Genomic DNA, 24,647 nt, shown 5'->3' with positions numbered 1-24,647 from the left:
TAGCACACTGTTTCTTTTTCCTGCCAGGATATATTTCAGGCAGTCCACGTGACAAAACAATGAATACTCTAGGAAGGCACTGGCTTTATTTAGAGCCCAGCAATACTTCATTTTGTTGATATGTGACATTACAGAAAGGTTTCTTTGATGGTTCAGTAAAACAAACCACATAACAATTTGTCTCTTGATTGTGGATCAATCATACATTGATTAGGGCACCTAATCTTTGGTGGCTGTGTCGGGAGTAGGTTGGATATTTATTAAGCTCTTGGGTGCTGGATTGACACTATTTTATCAGTGACCATCGATGATTTCTGACAATGAATATTTGAAAATGACAGATATTAATAATAACTTCTTAACTTCTTTTAAAAAGTCATAACAAAAAGGTAAGTAATAACGATAAATGGCCACAGTGAAAATCAAAGCTCGTAGGCCACACAATATCGCTGTGGAGAACAGACATCTGAGAGGAATAAGAGAGCGTGAAGTGGAAGTTGGAAAAATAAAAAGGAAGATGTAAATACAAACAAGGTAGGCTCAAGCGACAAAAGGAAACAGCTCATTCTGTAATATCAAGCAGAGAGCCCTGAGCAGATATGTAACTAGCAATTTCAGGCCAAGGGCAAGAACTAAACATTTTATTTTATTCACCCTGTCCTTGTACCTTCCTGCCTTTGGGCCCCCACCTGCCACACGGTTCACGATTTTGCTCTATTTATAATCCGTGGGGATCCTGTGTCAGGTTACCCGGCCTTCTGAGTCAGCAGAGGATGGCAAGCACAGCCAAAAAACGCTAAGTCACTCTGAGTTGGAAGGTGTTCTCAGAATTTCACTCCCCGCTGAGTCTCCTACCATGCATGGGGTTACTTTGGAGGGATCTCATCATGCTGAATAGCACGCACTTTTCTTTTAAAAAGCTACTTTTTAAAGTAGATAAATGGCATATGATTTTTATAAGTGCTATCTAATTTCAAAACCAACCTAAAGTGGCTTCTACGACCTCTGAGATTCCAGGGCTCAGCAGTGGGAAGTGCCACAGAGCCGCCCACCCCATCGGGGCCAGCGTGTGAGACTTCATGGTATCACACTCACTGCCAGTTGTACCTGTGCTGAGGGCCGTGCAAGGCGTGCCCCACGGCAAGGACCTACCGAGCCCTCCCTAGGAGGAGCACACACGAACCCAGCCACAGTCTAGATGCGCGAATGTCCCGGCTTTCACAATTTACAAATGTTTCAAGTGAAATTTATTTTTACTACTTTTATGAAAAGTCACTATGTGCTGCAAATTTGTAAACAATGTGAGATGGAAGAGGACGTAAGCTGCATTGTCTCTATGCTTGCACCTGGAGGAAAGAAACCACGACTACTCATTGTGGCGCCACCTTCATAAGAAAATGTTCTACATCTCTATCGGTATTCAAGTTCTTATTTGCAAGCAACAAAAACTCTACACATCTGAGCAGGTGGAGCCCTTACTGGAAGGTGAGACAAAGGCATGTGGCAAGGGGACAGAAATCAAGGTGGGTTCAGTGGCTGGCAGTGGTCACATGCTGCCTAACAGTTGCCATGGAAAGGAGCCATCAAGTCACCTGTCACCCCCTTGGTGACATCTGCTTTTCTCATCCTTCCATTATATGTCTCTCACTCCATTATCCACGGTTGATAGACTGACTGTGTGTTTGTCTAGCTCTCAAAGGACGGAGGGAAAGGGGGGGTCTCTCCCCTTACAGTTTCATCATGAGAAACCTTAACATGTGACTGGCAACTAAGAAGCCAAATCACAAATGTCCACCATGGCCAGTGTGAATTTTGTCTTGACTAACAATTCGTCAAATTTTATGAAAAGTTGGATGACTCCTCCATTCTTTTTTTTTTTTTTTTTTTAAGAATTAATTAATTTGAGGCAGAGAGAGAGTGAGCGAGCAAGCATGAGTGGGCATGGGAGGGCAGAAAGGCAGAGAGAGAGAGGGAGAAAGAGATTCCCCACTGAGCAGGGAGCCCGATGTGGGGCTCAATCCCAGGACCCTGAGATCATGACGAGAGCCAAAGGCAGATGCTTCACTGGCTCAGCCACCCAGGCGCCCTCCCCCATTCTTTTTAAAGGGTTTTTGGTAAGTTCATTCTCAGAAACAGGACTTATGATCTTGGCATCCATTCAAACCAGGCAGCCTGAATTTTCCCTATGATCTTTGAGAAATTACTGAATCTATTTCCTGTTTTCTCTATATACAATAATGCACATACATTTTATCTTAGAGATTTCACTAAAATCACGGATGATGCTAATTAGACTATAGATCTCTGTAACAAGAAATTCAATCTGTAGTCAACATTTAATTTTACTACTACATATCTAATCAGCCCAGGACTGATTTTATAGAATTCTTATCTAATTGCATCAGTAGAAAATCTAAAAGGCAGTATGTCTGTAGGTGTCCACATTTCATGTATAAATGTCACACAAGAGACATTTATGCTGAAAGGCATGTGGCCATTTCATGTGCAATTTCACGTAAGTCTTAAAGCTTGTCAACAGTGAGAAATGTGTCCTACCATGACAGGAAGAAAATGAGCCCAGTTTCCTGCTTCCTGGAAAAGAGACACCGTGAGGTAGAGCCTTTGCACCTGAACAGAACACCTGTATTGAAAACTAGGGATAGAAACTTATTCCTGGTGATATTTCCCATCTCTCTTTGCTTCTTAGCCAAATCTAAGAAAAATCAGGGGAAGAGCTACAAAGCTGCCTACCTTATGTGCCTTCTTTCAAAATCAACCCTTTCTCTCTCTCTCTCTCTCTTTTTTTTTTTTTAAGATTTTATTTATTTATTCATGAGAGACACAGAGAGAGGGGCAGAGACACAGGAAGAGGAAGAAGCAGGTTCCATGCAGGGAGCCCGACGTGGGACTCGATCCCGGGTCTCCAGGATCAGGCCCTGGGCTGAAGGCAGCGCTAAACCACTGAGCCACCCGGGCTGCCCTTTTTCTATGAACTATATTGTAGTGGGTGCCCTGGAAAGGGTGTCACTTGGCCTGCCTCTGGGCTCTAAGGTACCGGAATCAGTCTTACAAGTTCATTGTAAGTAGGATCCCCCCCGGGAATTACCTTAGATAAAGCATCTGTAAGGCTTACAAAGTAAAGTGAATGCATCTCCAAGGAATGGAGGGGGAGATTAGGACGATCTGTTACTGTAACCATTCCGTATTTTCTTTCTATTTCAGTACCTATATAAAGGTGTAAGTGATTTCAGCAGACTGCCTACTGTAAGATTTATTTTTAAGATTACAGTTATTGATTTTTCTCACTCCCTCATCAGTGTTATTTAGAAAAATCTCAGCTGATGACGATGGACCTGTCTATATAACGCCAAATATTCAGATGAAAGTGCATCATGGGCTGGCTTGTTGATTTTATGGTAACATCGGGATACTTGACTGACTTATTTTTACAGATTTTTCCTTAAGGAATTTATTTGTTTATTTGACAGAGAGTGAGAGAGCACAAGCAGGGGGAGTGGCAGATGCAGAGGGAGAAGCAGGCTCCCCACTGAGCTGGGAGCCCAACACAGGGCTCAACCCCAGGACCCTGAGATCATGATCTGAGCAGAAGGCAGATGCTTAACCAACTGAACCACCCAGGGCCCCCTTTTAAAGATTTTTATGTAGATATTTGACATCATAAAAGTTGTACTGTAGCTTCATGTGAAATAATCCTGTTATTAAAGCAATAATGTTGACAATATTGGTAACAGGCTCTTTATACATTGTTGGTTGTGTCATCTTGAATGCAAACTCATCTTCCTGAAGATAATGACTAAAACTATATTTTAAAATTCAGCATAAAAAGAACACTAGATCATATGATATAAATCCTTTTTCTTTCTAAAAACCCTCGTGATTTTTTTTCTTGAAGTGATAATATTTATTTTGGTGAACTTTTTAAGGCTGAACACATCAAGCATACACACAAAATCCCTGAAACGCATCAAAGAGCTTTGTGGACTGTAATCTCATGTTGATTTTATACTGTTCTGACCATATGCTCTATTTCCTTTTCCTTTATTTACTTATTGTTTTAAAGTAAGCTCTTCACCCAACAGTGGGGCTTGAACTCAGCCCCCCAAGATAAAGTGTTATATCTTCTACCAGGTGCCCCATATACTACCACATTATAAATGAATCTGTGTTATGTGGAATTTATTCTCAGGAAACTGAGAAATAATGGCATAAACCCACAGGTGCCTCAAGCATTTTATTTCCACACCGCTGGCACCTGAAGTCCTCCTACTTTGGCTGAGGTCAAATGCAGAGAACGTATTAGCATCACTGCAGGGATGTAATGTCATCTTCACCTGACAGTGATTTTTAAATACCACAACATAAATTATGTCTACAATATTCAACTTAAAAGCATTTGTTAATTTTTGTTTGTTTTGGACATTCTTCTTCTTCTCTTTCTAGCTGGAGCTAGAGACAGAAGCTGGAGCCTCTGAGATAGAAGAGGAGAAAGAAGGACATTGCGCTGAAGACACTTAGGGCCTAAGTGAGGACAACTGTGTTCTCTAGTGTGGGAAGGACATACATTCTTGGTCACACTTTCATGGGAGTCTGCTCGTCACTTAATTCCAGCTATTACGACAACCGTGACTATGTCGGGGTCATTACCTGAGTGGTGTGGCTCTCTCTCTGTCTCTGAAATGATGAGGGCGTGGAGCTGCTCACAGACAACCTGGAGAATCCATCTTCTTCAGGTAAACCTATGGAGGTTAATGCCAAGAAGTCGTTAAGTTGTGTATCCTTCCCCCAAATAAGACAAGCCGTGTACTTACTGCAATAAACTCAAATTGTTCAAGTTCATGGATTGAAATGGTCAGTAAATACTCCCTGAATAATAAATTTCCCAAGGGAACATGGGGACACAAGTACTGCTGCAGATCCATTTAAGAGAAGAGGAAATATGCTGGAAAAAAAGCAAGAAATGTTCCATAGAGGCACAAGTTGAGTAAAGAAGTACTGGAAGGGAGGAGGGAAACTCTCCTGGAGACTGAGGGCTGCCTGGTGAGGTAGCGATGGCAGAAGGAAGAGCACGTGTAGAACACAGAGTGAGTGGTTTCCTTGACTGGCTACAGAGGGGAGTTGGTGTTTCATCTGTGGAGTTGCAGGGAGGCAAAGCGGGGATTCAAGACAGACAAGACATTATCAAATCTACACGTCACATGAACTCTGTTGACTCGTGGTCCTTCATATGCAAAGGCAAGGAAGAGACTGGGTAGACTTTTAGGCAGAAGACGTCAGGGTAGCTGTGCTTTCACGGCGATCAATTCCTAACCAACCATGTAGGATAAAGAGCAGCTGTGAGAAAATGTATGTCCTCCACCAAAATAATACAAAAGGACCTCTGGAGCACCAGAGGGTTAAATAACGATTCCTTAGGATAGAAGCAGGGTTTCTCAACCTCAGCACAGTTGACACTTTGGGCTACATATCTCTGCCGTGGGGCTGCCCCGTGCACTGTATGAGGTTTGGCAGCATTCCTGGTCTCTACCCCAGGTGGGAGTAGCACCTCACCAGTGTGATAGCCAAAGATGCCCGCTGGGAGGCAAGATCATCCCTGGGAGAGAGGGATCGAATATCATCACAGGTGACTCGCTAAGAAAAATAAATACATGAAAAAAAAAAAAGAAAAGCCACTTGATGGAATGAGCTCAATCCAGAGACTTAAAATTATGAAGTAAAAAAAAAAAAAAAAAAAAATTATGAAGTGATTGCTACTCTTACCTAAAATCATCATTAACCAGGATGGTGTAATTGATTATACATATACAGACTTCCTAAATTAAAGATCATTAGCAAATGATGGCGCACTTCTGCAATTACAGGAGTCAGCGAGTTTCTCAGGGAAGTCCACAAGACCCCACCAACGCATAACAAGGCCCCCAGTCCATCTTCCTGTTATATATACAAATGCCTTGGCATGGAAAGGTTAGCTTTGTCCAGACTGGGCAGACTGGGGCCGGCACTTGGAAAACGACAGGCCTGCAAATGGGGGTCATGGGGAAAGATGGGTCCTGGCCAGAAGCAACAGTAATGTCTGAGGTTGGCTGGGGGAATACTGTATTCAGGACTGGTGTAACAGATGTGGGGAAGGGGCCAATCAAACACGGGTAGAGTGGTCTGGTGTGTAAACCAGGTGGTGGTGTGGCTCTCTCTCTGTCTCTGAAATGATGAGGGTGTAGAGCTGCTCACAGACAACCTGGAGAATCCATCTTCTTCAGGTAAACCTATGGGACGATGGAAATCTGAGATCAGTTACAAGGTGGAATTCCAGGTAACCAGATAAGCAGATAGTCAGCAATAAAATGTGTGTCCACACAGCCCAGCACAGCAAAGAGTCTGGGCTTCACGTGAAAGAGGAGTGCCAAAAGTGTGGTTGTCCGTGGGGGGAACAGAGTGATGACCAACAAGCAAGACAAACATCCACATCTAGAAAATCTACTTCAGGGACATCTTACTAAGACCAGGAATCTGAGGAAGGGGAAGAACGTTGGGGTCCATTTTTCAAAACTGAATTATAAGTTAGAAGTTTACTCCCTGAATAAAAACAAAGTCAGCTCGTGGAGGATACACACTCAGAGCCAAATCAGTAGCGTGATGTGCTTTATATAGTGTCAATTAAATAAAGTTAAGATTTATGGTCACCCTCTGAATAAGGCACTGGGAAATGCAATGAAACAGAAAGGAGTGACCCTTAGCCAGAACATACAGTGGAGTGAGATACGGGTCAGGCAGTGGGGACAGATGACATTGAGCAGGGTCCTAGAGAGAGCAGGGATGGATTCTGATGAAGGGACTGGAGGCACGTGGTGGTGGAGACATCAAAGGATCTGAGTCTTCTGGGAGGAGAATGCGCTGAAAGGTGAAGAAGTCAAGGTGCATGTGCTTGGGAGAACTCTAGGTAAAGACATCAAATTTCCAGATGGCTCCACACCCAGTGGAAGGGCCCCTGAGAGGGTGTGGCTGGGGGAGGGGGCAGGACCCTGCAAGATGTACTGGAAGGTAGGGAAGGTCAAGGGGAAGCACTTGACATGCCATTCCATGGACATTTGATAATATTTTGTAGGCAATGGACAGCACCATGGGTTTCTGAGATGGGGAAGGGATATGATGCCATTTTACCTGAGTGGTGAGTTAAGAGGCCTTTCTTACCTGTTGAATAAAGGAATCACGGATCCTAGAGCCTGTGGCAGGGTCAACAAGGGAGGGACAGATGGTGTCAGGGTAGGGCAGGTGAAGGCATGGGGATGGAGAGCCGGGTGCAGAGGGGCGGTTGAGGGAGGAGGGGTGCTGTGAGCCTTGGTGTGTGTGGTGTCTCCTCCCCATCATGAAAGTGCAGGTGGAGGGAGTAAAGGAGACCAACTAGCTTGGGGTGCAGAAAACCTTTGCTGGTTGAAGCAAACAGGTGGGAGAAGCTCACTCAGGCCAATGTGCCAAAGGGAGTGGGAGCCAGAAGACAGAGTTATAACTGGGAAGCACTGAGGACGTTAGAAGGCAGAGTTTAATTTTGTTTTGTTTTTGAACAATACGATATTTTATCTTGTTGCCATATGAGAAGCAGCACATTTTAAAGGCAAATAATCTAAAAATGACACCAAAAGAAAAAAAAAAAAAGAAAACCCATGAAGGAAAAAATGGATTAGTATCTCTATTTGAACATTTAAAAATAAATATATGCTAAAATATCATAAAAATAAAACGCCAACTAAAAAAGAACAATACAGAACATTTAAATATACTAAATAAAAGGCTTTCCTATTCTTAAAGCACCCTACAGATCAAAATAAAGAACCTGCTGTCAGATTTTAAAACATGGCAAAGAATATGTAGTGAGAGGAAAGAAAGTAAGTAAGCACTAAATAATAAAAATAAGCAATAAATGTTCAAAAAATGCACGTAGAAGTACATTAACATACCCACTTTACTTATTAAGATAACAAGTGTTGAAAACATTCTATTACAGAAACCTCACACACATATAAAAGTAAAGAGAAGATGTAGTGAAACTCTAGTTGCGCATCACCAAGATTTGGGATAGTCATTATTTTAATCTTGTTTCACTTACTTCTCGAGATCTTTAAAAAAAAAAAAAGACCTAGAAATCATGTCATCTCACCTGTCAGTTCTTGAACATGTATCTCTCCTGCAGGCCAGGGGTTTCCTCTGCAGCTACCGTGTGCTATGCAAAGGCCCCAGAAAAGCCCCCAAGTCTTGGGGTAGAGAATTCTACTGTGTTCCTACAGAGCTGAAATTTTGTGATGTGTGTGGAGGGGATGTCCCATCCTGTTCAGGTTAATCTGAACATTTATTTGTTGAGTCCCATTGAAGGCTTGCATCCCAGAAGATTGTCTGCACATTCACAAACATGTTCTACGTTATTTGTGGCCACAGCCTTCTCCTCAGACCACATTCTGAAGTGACATTCCCGATGGATACAGTTCTCTGCCCTCAACATGTCCTTTCCACGGCCCCAACGGTGGGCCTCAAAATGCTAAACAAGCCCACTTGATATGAAGCCATCATTTTCAGGAGCCATGTTTTTCCAAATTATAGCAAGGGCTCAGGTCTTCAGGTCTTCTGCAGCCATCCGCATCCTGCCCCCCAGATTCCCCACTCTTCTGTTCAAAGAAAGCAGGCAGAGGCTTGGGGGAGGCATTCCCCACCCGCTGATGGGGGCCATGTAATAGTAACACTATAGAACATGCCAGGTCTGCACTGGGGGTTGGCAGATGGGGAGTCAGGAAGTCATCGGCCTTGAGTTTTGATCAAGGGTCCAGGTAGAGGGAGGAGACTCCGTACATCCTCTCCTTGTGAGTGGGGTCCTGCTCAGAGCTTTGCAAGGAATCTTTCCCCAGGATGCTCAGGGGCAGTGGGGTTCAGGACATTCTCCCCATCATGTGTGGTGTGGATCCTGATCCAGGACTCCCTTGAGATTTGTAAGGGGGATGTTGAAAAGGAATAGCCTCTGTGGTGGTAAAGCTTCCATGTAAAACCCCACGGGTTTATGGAAAGTCTTCTAAGAACAGAAGCATGGGGCGGGCTGTAGGAGGTGGTGTGTCTCTGAATCTTGTGTAATGAACCAGTTAGTACCTGCTAGGTCACAATCCCTGAAATTAAGTTTGTTGAGTTAATAGCAATGAGGTTTGACCCTCCTTTCGTGTCCTCCCAGCCTATCCAGTACCCCCTTATCTTTAAGTCATGCCTCTCTCAGTTTTTGTGAAATTGGACATCTGTGCTCCTCTATCTCTGATCATTTATTCTGTATCTCCAGGTCTGCCCTTCTCAAGGGAGATTTCTAAAATCTTGGCACTCTACATGGTTCTGTGGTCAGATTTTCCCTCATTTCTCCTTAAATGTTTTCCTCTGAGGCTAAAAATGATCCCATTTCTCCAGCTTCCTTGAAAACTCTGCCTTTTCTATCTTTCCATCCTGGAACTCCTCTGAAACTCCCAAGCTATAAGCATCATTTATGCAATCACCGTGGACAGCCATGAGTCCCTGTTAACTCTTGAACTTCAAATCCAACCCACAGAATAAACCTCCTCTTCAAACTGTTTCTAACTTCTGTTAGAGTGCCCTGTTCTCTTGTCCAGAAGCTCAACATCATTTCTTCACTGGAAAGTGTGCCCTTCTACTCTGAATCTGATCCATTCTGAAAATCCCAATCCTCAGGACACCTGGATGGCTCAGTGGTTGAGTATCTGCCTTGGGCTCAGGCCATGATCCCAGGGTCCTAGGATCGGGTCCTGCATCGGGATCCCCGCAGGGAGCCTGCTTCTCCCTCTGCCTGTGTCTCTTCCTCTCTCTCTCTTTCTGTGTCTCTCACGAATAAATAAATAAAATATTTCAAAAAAAATCTCAGCCCACAGGAATCTCTTCCATCTGGAGGCAACAGAGCACTCATTATTTATGTCATTGATCTGACACTTGTTACTGGCTGTTCTGTTTTGTGATTTCTCTTGAAATGTATTGTTAACACTACATATGATCCCCTTTCCAAACAGAGCACCTCCTGAGTTGGTTAGATTTCCTATGGTTCTGCATGCATTGCATAAGGGCTGCATGCAACTGGTGCCTCATAAATGCTTTGGTTGACTGATGTGCATTTGCCTTTCACTAGGCTTCTTCATGCCAACCTGTCCTTTATAATATTTTGAATCTTCTAACCCTCTAAGGGAAAAAACAGAGCCTTCCTTGGAACTCCAGCCATACATATATCTCAATTTCCATTCATTTCTGAGGCTCCAAATTTGTAATGTCTGTCATCACACTGAATACCAGTGTAGGCCACCAAAATGATAAGCATGTTTGACTACACACACGGGGCACTGGGGTCTATGTGTAAGTAAGTCATTAGTCATCGATTCTAGCATTATAATCTGTATGGTCTTGGGCAAATTAACTCACTGCCTTATACTTCAACTACATCATGCATTTTTGTTTTTATTAGACACATTTTCAGTGATTTTCTAGCTCTATAGTATCTAAGCTTTTATGATACCTATCTATAGGTAACGTTTATTGAACACCAATTTGTCCTAACATCATTGTACTAAACCCTCATAACAATCTCATAAGGCAGGCCCTTTAATTATCCCCATTTTTAAGATGAGAAAACTGAGACCCAGACAGATTAAGTAATTTGCTCCCAGGCATGGAGTTCGTAAGCATGAGAGCTGGGGTCTGAACGGAGGCACACAGGGACCATGCAACAGTGCCAGGAAAGAGTTGAGTGGGTATTTCAACCCAGCCATTTTGAATCCTGACTTTTCAACTACAGTGGGGAAAAGTTAATTAAATGAAATCCAAATTAGCCATCATTTTATATGACTTTCAAAATATTTTTAGCCAGATGCAGTGGGGCAGGGCCTTCTCAATGTCCCGAGGAGCTAGCTTTCTTTGCAAAGCTACCTTCTGCTGCTGAAAATAGATATTTGCACAATATTCCAGATTGTCATGTGAAGGCTTGCTTCCCCTGGCAGTTGGCCTTTGAATCAGACAACAATATGAGTTCCAAAGAATCTATACAATTCCCATAAACAAAGTGATGTTGAAAAATGTATATTTGAATGTTTTTCATGGGCTCAAAGAAAGGATCCTTTGCCAGCATTCTGGATCTATCTCGAGCAGGGCTGACAAAAGGCATTTTTAGATGTTTCCAGAATCACTGTGGTTTGGTGCTCTGGTGGTGCTAGTTTCAATATGGTGCTGGAGCCGATGCAAAGAATGCAGAGCTCCTGGTCCTGCAGATGGTTCCCCCCGCCCCAAGTCCTTCCCTGTGGAAAGCCCTTTACACCACAGATAATCCTTACTGTGCAGCGAGGATAAACATAATTCGAGTAAAAAAAAAAAAAGAAACAATCTTCACAGAATGATAAATGGAAAACCAAATGTAATGACTGTATTCTTTAATTGCCATTTGTTTCCTGATGCCCAGCAATAAAATGTATATTCATTGAGCAGCAAGGAAGAAAGTCATACTGAACATAAAACGGCCTAGCTGGGATTTTTTATATCTTTATTTCTCCGCAAAATAAACATCTTTATGCTCACAATATTTTGTGTGATACAACTAAAATGTCCTAACGCTAAAAACTGTTCTTTAATCTAATGATAAATAACCACAAGTCCGGGGAATAATTAAGTATACCAAAAAAGATCTAAGTCTGTGTTCACATTAGTAAAAGGATGGCAATTAAAGTAAGTGATAGCTATAATTACCCACACATAACTATATTTCAGCAAATGAACAAACAGATAATTATTTCTGGGAAGCAGAGGTAGCATGCAGATACTGGCATTCAAGAGAAATAATTTCCTAGAAAATAACACTATTTCTGATTCAATTAGAATTTCAAGTTATTTTAAACATTTATTTCCATCTCTTGCCTTTATTTAGAAAGCACACTGACTCTACGTTGTGAATTAGGAATCATGAGCAGTAACCGCTTTCAGAATTATAATGATCACATATATATCATGTACTGCACATGTGTAATATTTGTTCAGTTTGTATCATACGGACAAGAAGAAATTTTCTGACTCTGCACCCTGCCCAGAACTCAGTGGCTCCCACGTAACCTGCAACATCGTTCCAATCAGTGTCTGCCTACCCAGTGCTAAGTATCCAGGGCATTGTGCTCAGTACTGTCGTCATTATGGGGAAGTCGCAGGTAGCTTTTAAAGACTGAAACCCCAATTGCAATAATTTGTCTTCTGTGCATGTTACCTCCTGAGGTTTCCAAGTGATCATCAATTAATGACAACGCAGAACTAGCTTTATTGTAAAACCTGGTCCCTAGAAGATTTAAGGGGCAATGTATATACCTGTGTTCTAGGGCTCGAAAATTTATTACATGCTGAAGTTTAGAAGCCTGAGAGTCCTAAATATTTAATTTGATATTGTTAATTTCAGGCAATGTATTCCACAAATATTTCCATTTTGGTATGGAGGATTTTTTTGTTTGTTTGCTCCATTGGTTTTTGGTTTTACTTTGACTTTTAGAGTAAAACTCCGAGTTTTTTGTTGTTAGGTTTTTCAGGACTGTCGCTCAAGCCAAAGCTTTTGGCTTTTGACTCAAGACAAAGACAAATTTAATAATTTGGTGACAAGAAGTTTCTCTTTTCTTTTTCTTTATGATAGGATAAAGGCCATCCATGGTGAGCTAGGGAGAAGCATGGGCTGAAACTTTAGCACAAGTGAATGAATCTATGGCCATCTTTCTTAAATATTTATTTGTGTATTCAGTTATCATCATTCGAACATATTTTAAATTCCTTTTTTTTTCATGGTGTTGATCTTTAAATACTCCAAAATTGCAAGTAAAACAGGAATTAATTATTCCCTAAGAGTTAGCATCAGAGATTTCAGAAAGTAACCATATTAAAAGAAACCATCTTAAAAGATCTCTATATTTCTAGCTAAACAGATATGCATAAATCTGAATATCAAACATTAACCTGAAAAGCTTTACAAAATGCCTATTTTAATCAAGTTGGAATAATACATTACAGTGTTATTTTAAGGGTGGGTAATCAGGAGATAATTTTGCTTTCCAACCGATAGGGTTTGGTTATTGTAAACCATGGCAGTCTCATACGATGAGGTGCCATCACTGAGCACACTTAAGGGCTAGCTGTAAGCTAAGCAGAGCTGTACTTGCTGACATGGAGATAAACCACATGATACTTCTAAGGGAGTAGAGCAGAATAGTAAAACTACACGTATGTATAATTCAAACTTTATGAAAATAAAGCCAAATATATGATGTAACTATACACAAAATAATCGTATGAAAACAAAGCTCGACACAGTGGAATATTGGACACGTTTAGAGTATTTCTAGGTAAAAAATTGATAGTTTTTATTCTTTCTTTACTCTTCCCTCTATTTTCCAAAACATGTATAATTTGTATAACATGCATGAAATGATAAATGCCATATGAATAATAATATCTTAATTTTAAAAGCTGCGAAATTCGGCCAAGAGAAAAATGTTAAGGAAAGCTGATACTTGGGGGTTCTGGGAGCCTGTATCATTCTTGCCTGAACTTTTGTCCGTTTGTGGTGGTAATACAATTTGGTAAGGGCACTTTTTTTTTCTACAAGTCTTTGCTGCTGGTAGAAAAATCCTCCTGTATCTAACTGATGTCACTCTCCCACCCCCATTGCACCAAAAAGCCTCTGTCGCCTGTCCCCTGTACTTATTTTTTTCTTTAAGATTTATTTATTTGAGAGAGAGAGAAGGTGCGTGTGTGCACACACATGTTGTGGAGGGGTAGAGGCAGAGAGAGAGAGAATCCTAAGCAGACTCCCCGCTGAGCATGGAGACTCTCTCAGGGCTCAATCTTAGGACCCTGAGATCATGACCTGAACCAAAATCGAGAGTCTGATGCTTGACTGACTGAGCTACCCAGGCTCCCTATGACCTGCATATTTCTGATCAATATTCATCATCCTTGCTTAATATGGTGGGGTACGGTTTGTAAAACCATTTGAATTTTTCTGTGTGTGTGTGATTCAAACAATCTTATTTTCTGAGTGCCAACAGGGAATTTCCACGTTGCCCTGGAGACCTTCATGCTAAACTCGAATAAACCCTGCCTCGACCAATTACCTATCCCCAGACTACTCTCATCCACCAGCCCCGAAATAATGTGTGACTTCTGATAGGAATGGCCCGGCTTGGTTTTCATCCTATTCCCTCTCCCCTCCTCCTGCTTCTGATCTCAGCAGTGAGCGTCTGTGGATGAGCAATATGCTCAGCTGAGAAGCAATGATCCTCAGCTTCCCTATGTTCCCTGGGGCCTAGAAGAAACCTGAAATGGGATGGGGACCACTCACTGTCCTGGATGCATAACATGGACTCTCTGTTTCCCTCTCTGTTCCCTTCTCACCCTGTCTCCCTCCTCTCTCTTCTGTTTTACCTTTTTAAATTGTGGAACTGTAATTGGCACATGAGTCAAGAAACAGGACTGTGTCAGGGACTCAGAAGCCCCCATCACACTCTCACCCAATCATCATGGGCTGCTTCTTCTCCAGCAAAATCCCTGTCCTCCCTTGGGCAGCAAGAATTTTTTTTTTTTTTTTTTTTTTTTGCCAGAGCCCCTCCCCTCTTTGTTGGTCAGTGCTGCCGTTCTGCAAGGTGTGCAGTAGTATCTCCTGTGCTTTTCATGGGCATTTCTCTAATTACCAGTGAAGGTGGATTCTAAAGAATGCTTAAGTGCCTATACATGTCCTCCATCCAATTTCCTATTTGATAGTCTTTTGTTTCTAAGTAAACACCGAATATGACCCTTGGTTGGTTAAGTTTTTGAAAATACTTCCTCTTGGGGCACCTGGGTGGCTGAATGGTTGAGCACCTGCCTTTGGCTCATGTTGTGATCCCAGGATCCCGGGATCAAGTCCCGCATAGGGAGCCTACTTCTCCCTCTGCCTACGTCTCTGTCTCTTTCTCTGTCTCTCATGAATAAATAAATAAAATCTTTTAAAAAAAGAAAATACTTCCTCGCCCCCACTCTCTCTCTCTATATAATTTTATTTTTCCTTTGTGGTTACCACTCTTTTGTGGCCTGTTTAAGAAGTCATTTTTTTTCTTCTGAGGTTAAAAAATAAGCCTATATTTTCTTCTACAAATTTTATTATTTTCCATTTGACACTTAGGTCTATAATCTGCTAGAAATCTTTTGTGTGTATAGCACAAAGTAGGGATGAAGTTCATTTTTTCCCTCACATAGATAGCAAATGAATATCCTTCCCCCAGTGCCCTGCAATGCCAAGTTTGTTATAAATTAGGTCGTTATTTATGCAAGCTGGGAAGGTTTTCTGTCTTTCCTCTTTTTCTGTATTCCTAGTCTCTGGAAGAGTTTATGTAACACTGGCATTCTTTCATCCTTAAGATTTGGAGACAATTTACCAGGAAAGTCATTTGGGTTTTCCCCACAGAAAAGTATTCAATTACAACTTCAATTGATTTAATATTTACATTGTTATTTAGCTTTCCTATTTTTTTGGTCCATTTTGATTGTTGTAGTTTATTTATTTATTTATTTTTAGAAATGTGTTCATCTAAATTCACAAATTTATTTTGGCATAAAGTGTTCATAACATACTCAAGCTCTGGAAGGTCAGTGGCAGGTCTCCTCTTCATCTCTAGAGTAGCCATCTGTGCCACCTTCTTTATTTGTCTACTTTCCTTATAAGAGAGTTGTCCGTTTTATTCATGTTTCAAAAGGATTTTTTTTCAAAAAACTGACTTCTGGTTTTGTTATTTGTTACAAATTTCAATAACTTAGCTCTTACCTTTATTATATCTTTCCTTCTACTTCCTTGGTGTTTAATGGTTGCTCTGTTTCTAACTTGTATTTGAAAAATCGATTTTTGCCCTTTCTTCTTTTGTAATACATATGTTTAAAGACATACATTTCCACTGATGAAGACATTAGCAGTGTCCCGCAAGTTCTGTTATGTTTTCATTGACACTAGTTACAAAGTTCTGGATTTTTGTGATTTCTTCCGAAATCTACTGATTCCTTAGAGTTGTAATTTAGAACTCCCAAACAAATGAGAATGGTTGTTGTTAATATGTGCATAGCATACCATTCCCTGTCCTGTTCCTTCACATTTAAATTTGTAGCATTCTCATATTTTATACGCTTTTCAGAGATCTTAGGCTTTAAAATATTTTATTAATGAATTTATCTTTAATGTAAATTCACACCAAATGAGTATGGTTTCATGGCATTCAAGCTTAGTTATTTTCAGAGGTGTTTTTATGTCTACCATCTATGACCTTTCTATTTGTCTTGTTTGTCAGAGAGCTCCTGTTTACCCTTTTTTGCCATCTTTTGGGTGGACTGACTTTTATTATTCTATTTTACTGTTTATTAGTTTGGAAATTATATACTCCACTATTATTCCTTCAGTGGTTGCCTTCGAAATTATAGCCTGCGAGTTTGAGTTATCCAAGTGTGATAGTAAACTCTGCTTTACACTCTCCTGATTACACCGGTTTTATTTACTATTTGTTTTTCCTGCTTGTATCTCTGAGCCTTCTGGGTTTGCTGGTATTTAGTTCTTCTAGTTTTTATTTTTTTTCTAAAACTGCCCTAAGTCCTGTGCATTCATACAGAAGTTTTTTACTATTTATGAAAACCTAGATTGGCAGTTATTTGAGCACGTTAAATATGTTACTTTATTGTTTTTGAATTGTCTTTTGAATTGCTGCTCCTTAGAGTTTGTCTTTTCTTTTCTTTTTTTTTTTACTTCTGGCTGCTTTTAATATTCACTCTCAGTTACCAGTGTTTCACTATGAGATGCCTAGGGGCAGTTTTCTTTTTATTTATTCTAATTAGGCTTGTTTCATTTTAACAAAAGTCACATTTACAGACAGACAGATGTCCACACGTATAAATTTCTAGGAACACATGCGTTCCTGTTTGTGGATAGCAATTCATACCCTTCCACATTCTGCTATAGTTTGAATGTTTGTAGCCTCCCACTCCTGTTCATATGTTGGAATCCTAACCCCTAAGGTGATGGTTGTAGGAAGTGGTGCCTCAGGAAGGACATTAGGTCACAAGAGTGGCACCCTCATGATTGGCATTAGTGTCCTTATGAGAGAGACCCCAGAGAACTGGCTCCTTTCTTCCAACCAAGTAAGGACACAGTGGGAGACTGGCAATCTGCCAGCTGGAGGAGAGCCGGACTTGGAGCTATGTTTCGGCCATTTATAAGCCACCCAGTCTAGGTATTTTGTTACAGCAGCACGAATGGAGCAAGACAGCGGTCCATCTCCTGCCACACACCCAGCCTCAGGCAACCAACCATCTTTTTTTTTTTTTTTTTTTTGCCTATAGTTTTGCATTTTGCAAAACACCATGTGAATGGAATCATACTCATAGTCTTTGATTCTTTTCTCATTTAGCGCAATGTGCTTGAGAGTCACCCATTTTGTTGCATGTGAGAGTAGTGTACCATCCCCCTCTGCTTTTTTTTGCATAGTTTATCCATGTGCTAGTCAGCCTGTAAAATGGCCCCCAGTGAGCCCACGATTAGGCACTCACACCTCATATAACCCCCTCCCACCAAGGGATCTGGATGTGTGACCTGCTTGCAGTGAACGGAATGTGGCAGAGGTGCTGGATGTTCCCTCCAGGATGGGCTATGTAAGGACCATGGCTTCCATTCAGATGCTCTTTCTCACTCTCTCATGGACTGCGTGCCCTGGCAGGAGCCAGCTGCCCTGGTGTGAGGCCACCCTTATGGAGAAGCCTGTATGAGTGAGCTGGGAAGCAGATGAAACCTGCCTGTAGCCATGTAAATGATCTTGGAGATGGACCATCTCTCTATCAAGCTTCAAGATGACTAGAATTTTGGCCAACTGTTAGTTGATAGTTGCTTCACGAAGGACCTTGAAACAAAGGCACTTAACTCAGCCACGGCCAGATTCCTGACCCACAGAATGTATGAAATAATAGCATTCTGCTGAATTAAGCCTCTAAGTTCTGGAGGCAGAGGGCAGGTGGTGGTAAATTTACAGAGCCACAGGATCCAATCACCTGTCGATGGGTGTCCATTTTGGATGATTATGAATGAGGACACAATTAGCATTTGCACACAAGTATTGGCATTGGCACAGTCTTCCCCACTGCCTGTGTCATCTCTCTCCTTTCTCCAGAATTCCAGTGCCTCTCTCACCACACCGTTCATGTCTCTAAACCGTGTTCTGGAATCCCCAATCTTCTCTTGCTTCTTCTGTGTTTCATTTCTCACAGTTTCTCATTTATCTTCCACTTCCTCAGGTTTCTTTTTTTTTCTTTCCCTTTTCAAATGACTGTGTCTAATTAACTTTAAACTCATCTTCTATTGTATTTAATTTTATGACTATTTCTCAATTTCAGAATTTCCATTTGGCATGTTTTTATAGTTCCCCATTTTTGCTGATTCTCATTCTTTTATCTCCTTGGGTATAGTAAACATACTCATCTTAAAGGACATGCTTCTGAATTCCAATATCTTAGGCTCCCACGGATGCATTGGGATTGCTGCTCCTGCTTGTTAATTTTTTATCTTGTTTTGTGTTGTCATGTGCCTGGTTTTTTGACTGCATGTTGAATATTGTATTTGAAACATGGTTTCGATCATTTTGAAGCCTCTGATGTTGTAACTGTCCTTTGGGACACACACACACACACACACACACACACACACACACATTTCCTCCCAGACACCTGTGGTCCCTGTCAATCCTGAAGGCCCACCATTAACCTCAGGGGTTGAGATGATTCATAACTGAGTTGTAGTTTCTAGGTCAAGTACACACAGCCCTTAGGAGGGATGTGTCAAGACTCCGACCCATGGCCTTGGCAGATCCTGGACTTAGTCTGTCCCCACAATCCAGGAGGCCATCAGGAATCAAGTTGGAATCCTGAGCTGCCTTCTGGGGATTAGGACAGTGCTCTGAATGGTCCTTGGAGAAAAGCCTAGAAAGTGGGCTTACTTGCTTGGTCCCCATGGCATTCCATACCTCCTCCTCAGCCTCCTCCCTGGATCTCATTGTCATAATAGTTTAAGAATTAAAGATTCTTAATCAGAAGAAAAATCAGATTAAAAAACAATAGTTTTGACCAGCTTCTCTGGATGTTCTCAAGAAAACATTGGTCTGACTCTTCCCAATAGCTGTTTCTAGAAGCCATGGGTTACTTTTACATTTGAGAGAAATAAGTTGTTTAGACACTAGTAGACATGTAGTCTAACCAATTTCTAGATGACACATTCATTGATACATTCCAATTAAATGCTTATGGCCAAGCTGGTGGTTATCATGCCTTCAATATTATTTTCCCTCATACTACTCAGGTATGAGAAGAAAAAGGTATTTTTCAAATTAAAAATATCATTAGAGCAACTCCATCTCCTCCTTCCATTCTGTATAATCTTATTTTATATTGGTTCCCAGATATCATATACTCCACAGCAATCTCTGAAAAGTCAACTAACAAGGAATACAACTGTAATTCTTTAACTTAACCAATATAATGCTACAATATACCCCACAGTGACATTTATGATCTATGTTACAGTTTTTAAGCTTACTTCATTTTTATCTTTCAAATCCATTCTCCCTAGAAAGTTGACAGAACTTAATACTTTCATCTATTTAATTCTGAGTTTAAAAAGCACTTACCATTTGAGATGGAATTCCCATTTTCAGCAGTGATAGCACTCGATAGTGAATTAGGTAATTGAATTCCATGGTTATTTGCATTTCTATCTTGAGTTTCAGATGCAATTTCTGATCTACCAGGATCATCTCGGCCACTTAAGTTCATGTTAGTTTCAAAACCTAAAATAAATTTTAGAAAGGATTATTCTTTTTGAGTAAAATGTACCGATTAGTTTAATAAAATAGTAGATGAAACTAATAGAACTCATCAAAAGAAATATTAATTACATTTGAAATAGTAAATTAATAATCATCCTTAATTAAATTTACGGTCTACAAAATACTCACCAAATTTTGCCACAACACTATTAAACATAATGGGAATTATTAAGTGGTGATAATGTGTTTCATCATGTATTATTTTCAAGCATATCTATACAGAGGTTTTGATGTCAGAGTCTAACAACTTGTCACTAGAGCACTGTCTGTCTTGAAAACACTATTACCTAAAACAAGCATGGCAATAAATTCATGTTTCAGTAGTTTTCTCAATTATTAAACTAAGTAGAGCTGAGACAATCCTATAGACTTAAAAAATAAGAAATAGACTTTCAGTATCATTACAAAATTTGTTAGTATCCATTTAAGAGTATTAACTTCAAAATCCTACTTCTGCATTCTATACACTAACATCACCCAATTGTTCACTGAATGTCCCATGTTGAGTGTTCAGAGATCAATAAACACAGAAGCCTTTGTCCAAATTATGCTGAAGAGCCAATGAAGACTTTTTTGTAAAAATACTATGTAGTAATAGTAAAGTAAAATATAATAAATGCCAGGAGTTGGAGCAATGGAGCAAAATCTACTGCACTATCCTCAGGCAGGGCCTACGCATGAACAGAGTGTGCAAATCAAGCACAATTGTGCACCATGGCATCAGGTGTGGCCCTCGCCACCCCTCCCCTCTCCTCTTTTGGTGTCATGGTCTCTCTCTCAGGCTGGCCAGGTGTGCCTGGGATTGGCTCTTGCTTCCCCAGGGACCTCAAAAATCTCCAACATTCTGGAGGGTTTTGCTCAGTATTGAGGATGTGCACACTGCTTCTGCTCTTTGTTGGTACACAGTAGATACTGACTGCCTTTAGGTTAGGCTTTTCTAAAGTTTTAGGCTACCAGATTATTTGAAAGGGATAAAAAGCATAATTTGTTTTATTATACTTTATGTGTAGCAAAACTGTTTATCTTCAATGATCTGAAATGAGAAAGGGAGGGAGGAAGGAGGGGGAAGGATGGATGGATGGAAGGAGGGAGGATGGATGGATGGAGGGAGGGATAGAAAGAAGGAGGAAGAGAGGAAGGATGGAGGGAGGAAAGGAAGGAAGGATAGATGGAAGGAGGAGGGAGGAGGGAGGGGGAGGAAATAGGGGGAGGAATGGATGGATGGATGGATGGATGGATGGAAGAGGAGGGAGGAAAGAAAGATGGATGGATAGAGGGAGGGAGGAAGGCAGGATGAATGGAGGGAGGATGGAGAGAGGGAGGAGGGAGGAGGAGGACGGAGGAAGGGAGGAAGGGAAGGAAAATAGGGAAAAGGCCAGCCCCCCAGAGCTTATCTCTGTAGGCTTGTCTTAACATGATCCTAACTCTTGCCTCTAGACATGATTTCCCGGTGCCCCGAGCTTTACATTCCAACAGCGCTACAAGCAGGTGACAAGCATTTATTTAGAGGCTCCATACTGACCCGTGTTTCCCTGCTTCTCTAGACATACTCCCCCAACCCAGGGTGCCCCTGTCCTCACCAGTGGGGCCCTTGGTCGGATGAGCCACCGGGCCTGTCATTTACAAGCAGAGCGTGCAGCCTAGAGAGGAGCCAGGTCTGCTCCTGGGGAAGGGCTGTTGCTGTCTAGAGCAGGAAATGCTGGATAGATAGGATGAAGGCAACAGGGTCTTTGAAAACCAGCTGGGGGCGTGGAGATTTCAGTGACCAGGGATCCACTGTAGCCCCTGGCTCCCTGCATTTAAACAGAAGTGGAAAGGCCTGGCCCAGCCAGTGCGCGTAAGAGCAGGTGATGGAAGGAGCCATCTGAGTTCTCGCCAACGAGCAGTCACTGCGTAGGCTGGCGCTGGGAGACTCCCTCTGTCATTGGGTCCACTCTAGTTTGCCCTTTCACGAAATCCTGAGAGTTAGTAAAACAGGTTTGGCAGTAAAGCTGTCCCAGGACACAGACTCATCCGCCTCTCTTCAAGCTAAGTGAGTTGTTTCTTGAATGCCTACTATGTGTTCGACACCCTTCAGGGGCTCCACATGGTCATGCAGTAATGACCATGACACAGACGGGGCTTGGAGCTTGTTTGACCACAGCCAAGCCAGTAAACAAACAGGCAGAGACCTGCAGGCGGGGCAGAAAACCTAACCGCGGGCAGCGGGCAGCAGAGGTGAGTGGTCGCCCCGCCTGGCAGTGTGGCCAGGGAAGCATCCCTCTAAGGGCTGCCTTGAGGCTCAGAGAAGGAGGGAGAAGACTGGCTGCCTAGAAAGATAATCACCCACATGTGTGAAGCCTTGAAGAAGCAGGAAAGCTCATCTTTTTGAGGGAACTTGGAAGTAGGATCCTAATGAGTTAAGCATGCAGAAGCAGAGGGCAGGTGGGGCGGGGGCCCGGGCACATGGCCCAGGGCCATGGGAGGCCATGGCAGGAATGAACAGAGGTTCTGTTCTCAGAGCAAAGGGGGTGTACTGAAGGCTATGAGCCAGGGAGTCCCTCACTGGGTCAATGGGGACAGTCCCCTCACCTCTAGTGGTACAAAACTCTACCCTCTGAGACACTGTGCAGGCTCCCAGTACAAACAAGATGCTAGCTTCCCTCCTAACCAATGGCCAGCCCATAAACAATTCATTCACATATTTACAGTCAAAACCTCCAATGTTGCTATTAAAGCCTTAAAAATATTTCCAATCAGCAGGGTATACCGTAGCCAAGGACTGTTTTTAAACCTGTCATACAAGTTAGGCTGTGATTCTTACATTATCTACTAAAAATGTCTTTACATATATATTTTTTTGAGATCAAAATGCATTTAATGTGGTCTCTTTATACTTTTATCTTAAAAGCATAGGTCTACTCAGGATGGCTGTGGGTTGGCATAAGAAAAGAAGTCCTTCTTCAAGTAAAACGTAAGAATTGATGGCCAATCTGATGACAATAGTTCACCTTGTTCTGATGATAATTATAGTATCTCCTGAGTGTCTATGATGCGCCAACCCTCCGCTAGATGCAGCATCAAGGTTTGTTCTGCTTTTCCTACTTCTGAAGAGCTGTCACTTTCACACCCATTTTCGAGATGAGGTCACTGAGGCTTGAGGAGGTTAAGCTACATGCAAACATTTCATAACCAGCCGTTGGTTGCAGCTGGGTTCAGACTGAGGCACGCAGCCTCCACCACCCACTCACACTCATTCCTACGCTTGGCCCTCTGTTTAAAGTCTTCCTTCATTTCATTTGCTGATCTAAAGGATAAGGCAGCTGCTTTTCTGTGGCTCTCCTGGATCGCCATGCCTCAGCGGTAATGAACTGGGAACCATAGATTGAGCGTTGTACTCTGGCCACTGACCTGGAGTTGCAACATCAATATAGAAGTCTCCACTTTTGGGTTATCCTTATTCATCAATATTAATTGTGGGGATGGTTCTCGGCTTACTAAATTCTGTGTCAGCCTCTGCTCATAAACACCCTTGCTCCAAACTAAATCCAAACATGCAAAAGCATCTGTGCCCCAACATGTTAATGCCTGGATTCAAAGGGGCAAATGCAGAAACCCTCCAGTTTGATCTTGCCATAAAGGGTCAGTTTAGCATAGGAGCATTTGCCACATTCCTTGTGTGTGTGTGTGTGTGTGTGTGTGTGTGTGCGTGACCCTGACTCAGACTCACACAGTAAAGGAATTAACAGCAGTGAAAAAGCAAGAGGACACCGAGTCTGAGGAAGTCTAGCTATAATAGCACATATACAAAATGCACACTTTATGGAGAGTCCTAAAAGGAATGATCCAGAGCACACAAAGTGGCAAAGCCTGTTCATGCCTCCAAGCAGGGGCCATTGGGATTTTGAGGGTGAAGAAAAATCGGTCACAGTCACAGCAAAAGAAAATATTTGAGACTCTCAGTAAATCTAAGCAAACAAGCACGGGAGTGTGTGCTGTAAAATCCCGTATAAAGAAGGTATGTCTGAGTCACTTTGGTATCTCAGCATCTCGTCTGATCAGTGGTTTGTGTAGCTCAGTGGCATCCTTTGGTTGGGTGCTCCACAACACGAGGTGATCTGAATACCTGTGCTGTTTTTCCCAGCCTGTAAACAGGATTTCTCTGTGACCCCTGCCTGGTGCTGTTTGTACAGGTCCGGGAGAAATGAATCACCCTGGGATCTGACTCAAAGAGAAAGCCTTGGCCTTGACACTAGATACAATGTGGACACAGTTAAGTTGAATCTCAATCTCATGGGAGAGTTCTAGCAAATCTCTAAATGTGAATACGGGAAAAATTCAGCTTTGCTGTGTTCGCTTTTTATATAACTAAAATATCACACTGGGGAGAGGGGCGTGATCCTTTGAAAACTGGTTTTCAATAAAAGGTGATATTGCCCACCAGGGGACATTTGGCCATGTCTGGAAATGTTCCTAGTCCTCACCCAGGAGGAGGGGGCTGCTACTGGTATCTCGTGGGTGGAGGTCAGAGGTGCTATGAAGCACCAGCAATGCACAGCCAGCCCCCAGGATGAGGAATTTCTACCCAGGATGCCCGTAGGGCTGAGGCTGAGAAACTTTGCCTTAAAACCTAGGTCAGTTCATGCCATTAGCTCACTCAAGTCTCTCCTCTGGTTTCTTATTTCATTGAGATTGAGACCCAAAGGCTTCCCGTGGCAGAGACCGTCC

The 24,647-nt window shown here is 42.0% G+C and overlaps 1 protein-coding gene and 1 long non-coding RNA gene across 2 annotated transcripts in view; one reads left to right on the top strand and one right to left on the bottom strand.

The window, feature by feature from the left end:
- Positions 1 to 24,647, bottom strand: part of MYO16 (myosin XVI) — a 481,192-nt gene that overhangs the window by 23,717 nt on the left and 432,828 nt on the right. Inside the window, exons 34-35 of the mRNA XM_038570035.1 lie at positions 19,743 to 19,901; positions 4,666 to 4,757 (exon numbers count right to left, since the gene is read on the bottom strand). Coding sequence (XP_038425963.1) covers positions 4,666 to 4,757; positions 19,743 to 19,901 — 251 coding nt within the window. The remainder of the gene's footprint in view (positions 1 to 4,665; positions 4,758 to 19,742; positions 19,902 to 24,647) is intronic.
- On the top strand, positions 825 to 4,857 carry LOC119865234. The gene is made up of 2 exons (XR_005376590.1): positions 825 to 1,485; positions 4,462 to 4,857. It is a non-coding gene; the product is annotated as an uncharacterized LOC119865234 (long non-coding RNA).

This window comes from Canis lupus, chromosome 22, assembly GCF_011100685.1.
Source record: "Canis lupus familiaris isolate Mischka breed German Shepherd chromosome 22, alternate assembly UU_Cfam_GSD_1.0, whole genome shotgun sequence".
NCBI lineage: Eukaryota > Metazoa > Chordata > Mammalia > Carnivora > Canidae > Canis > Canis lupus.
Note: the sequence above shows the minus strand (reverse complement) of the source record. Positions and strands in the feature narration are given on the sequence as shown.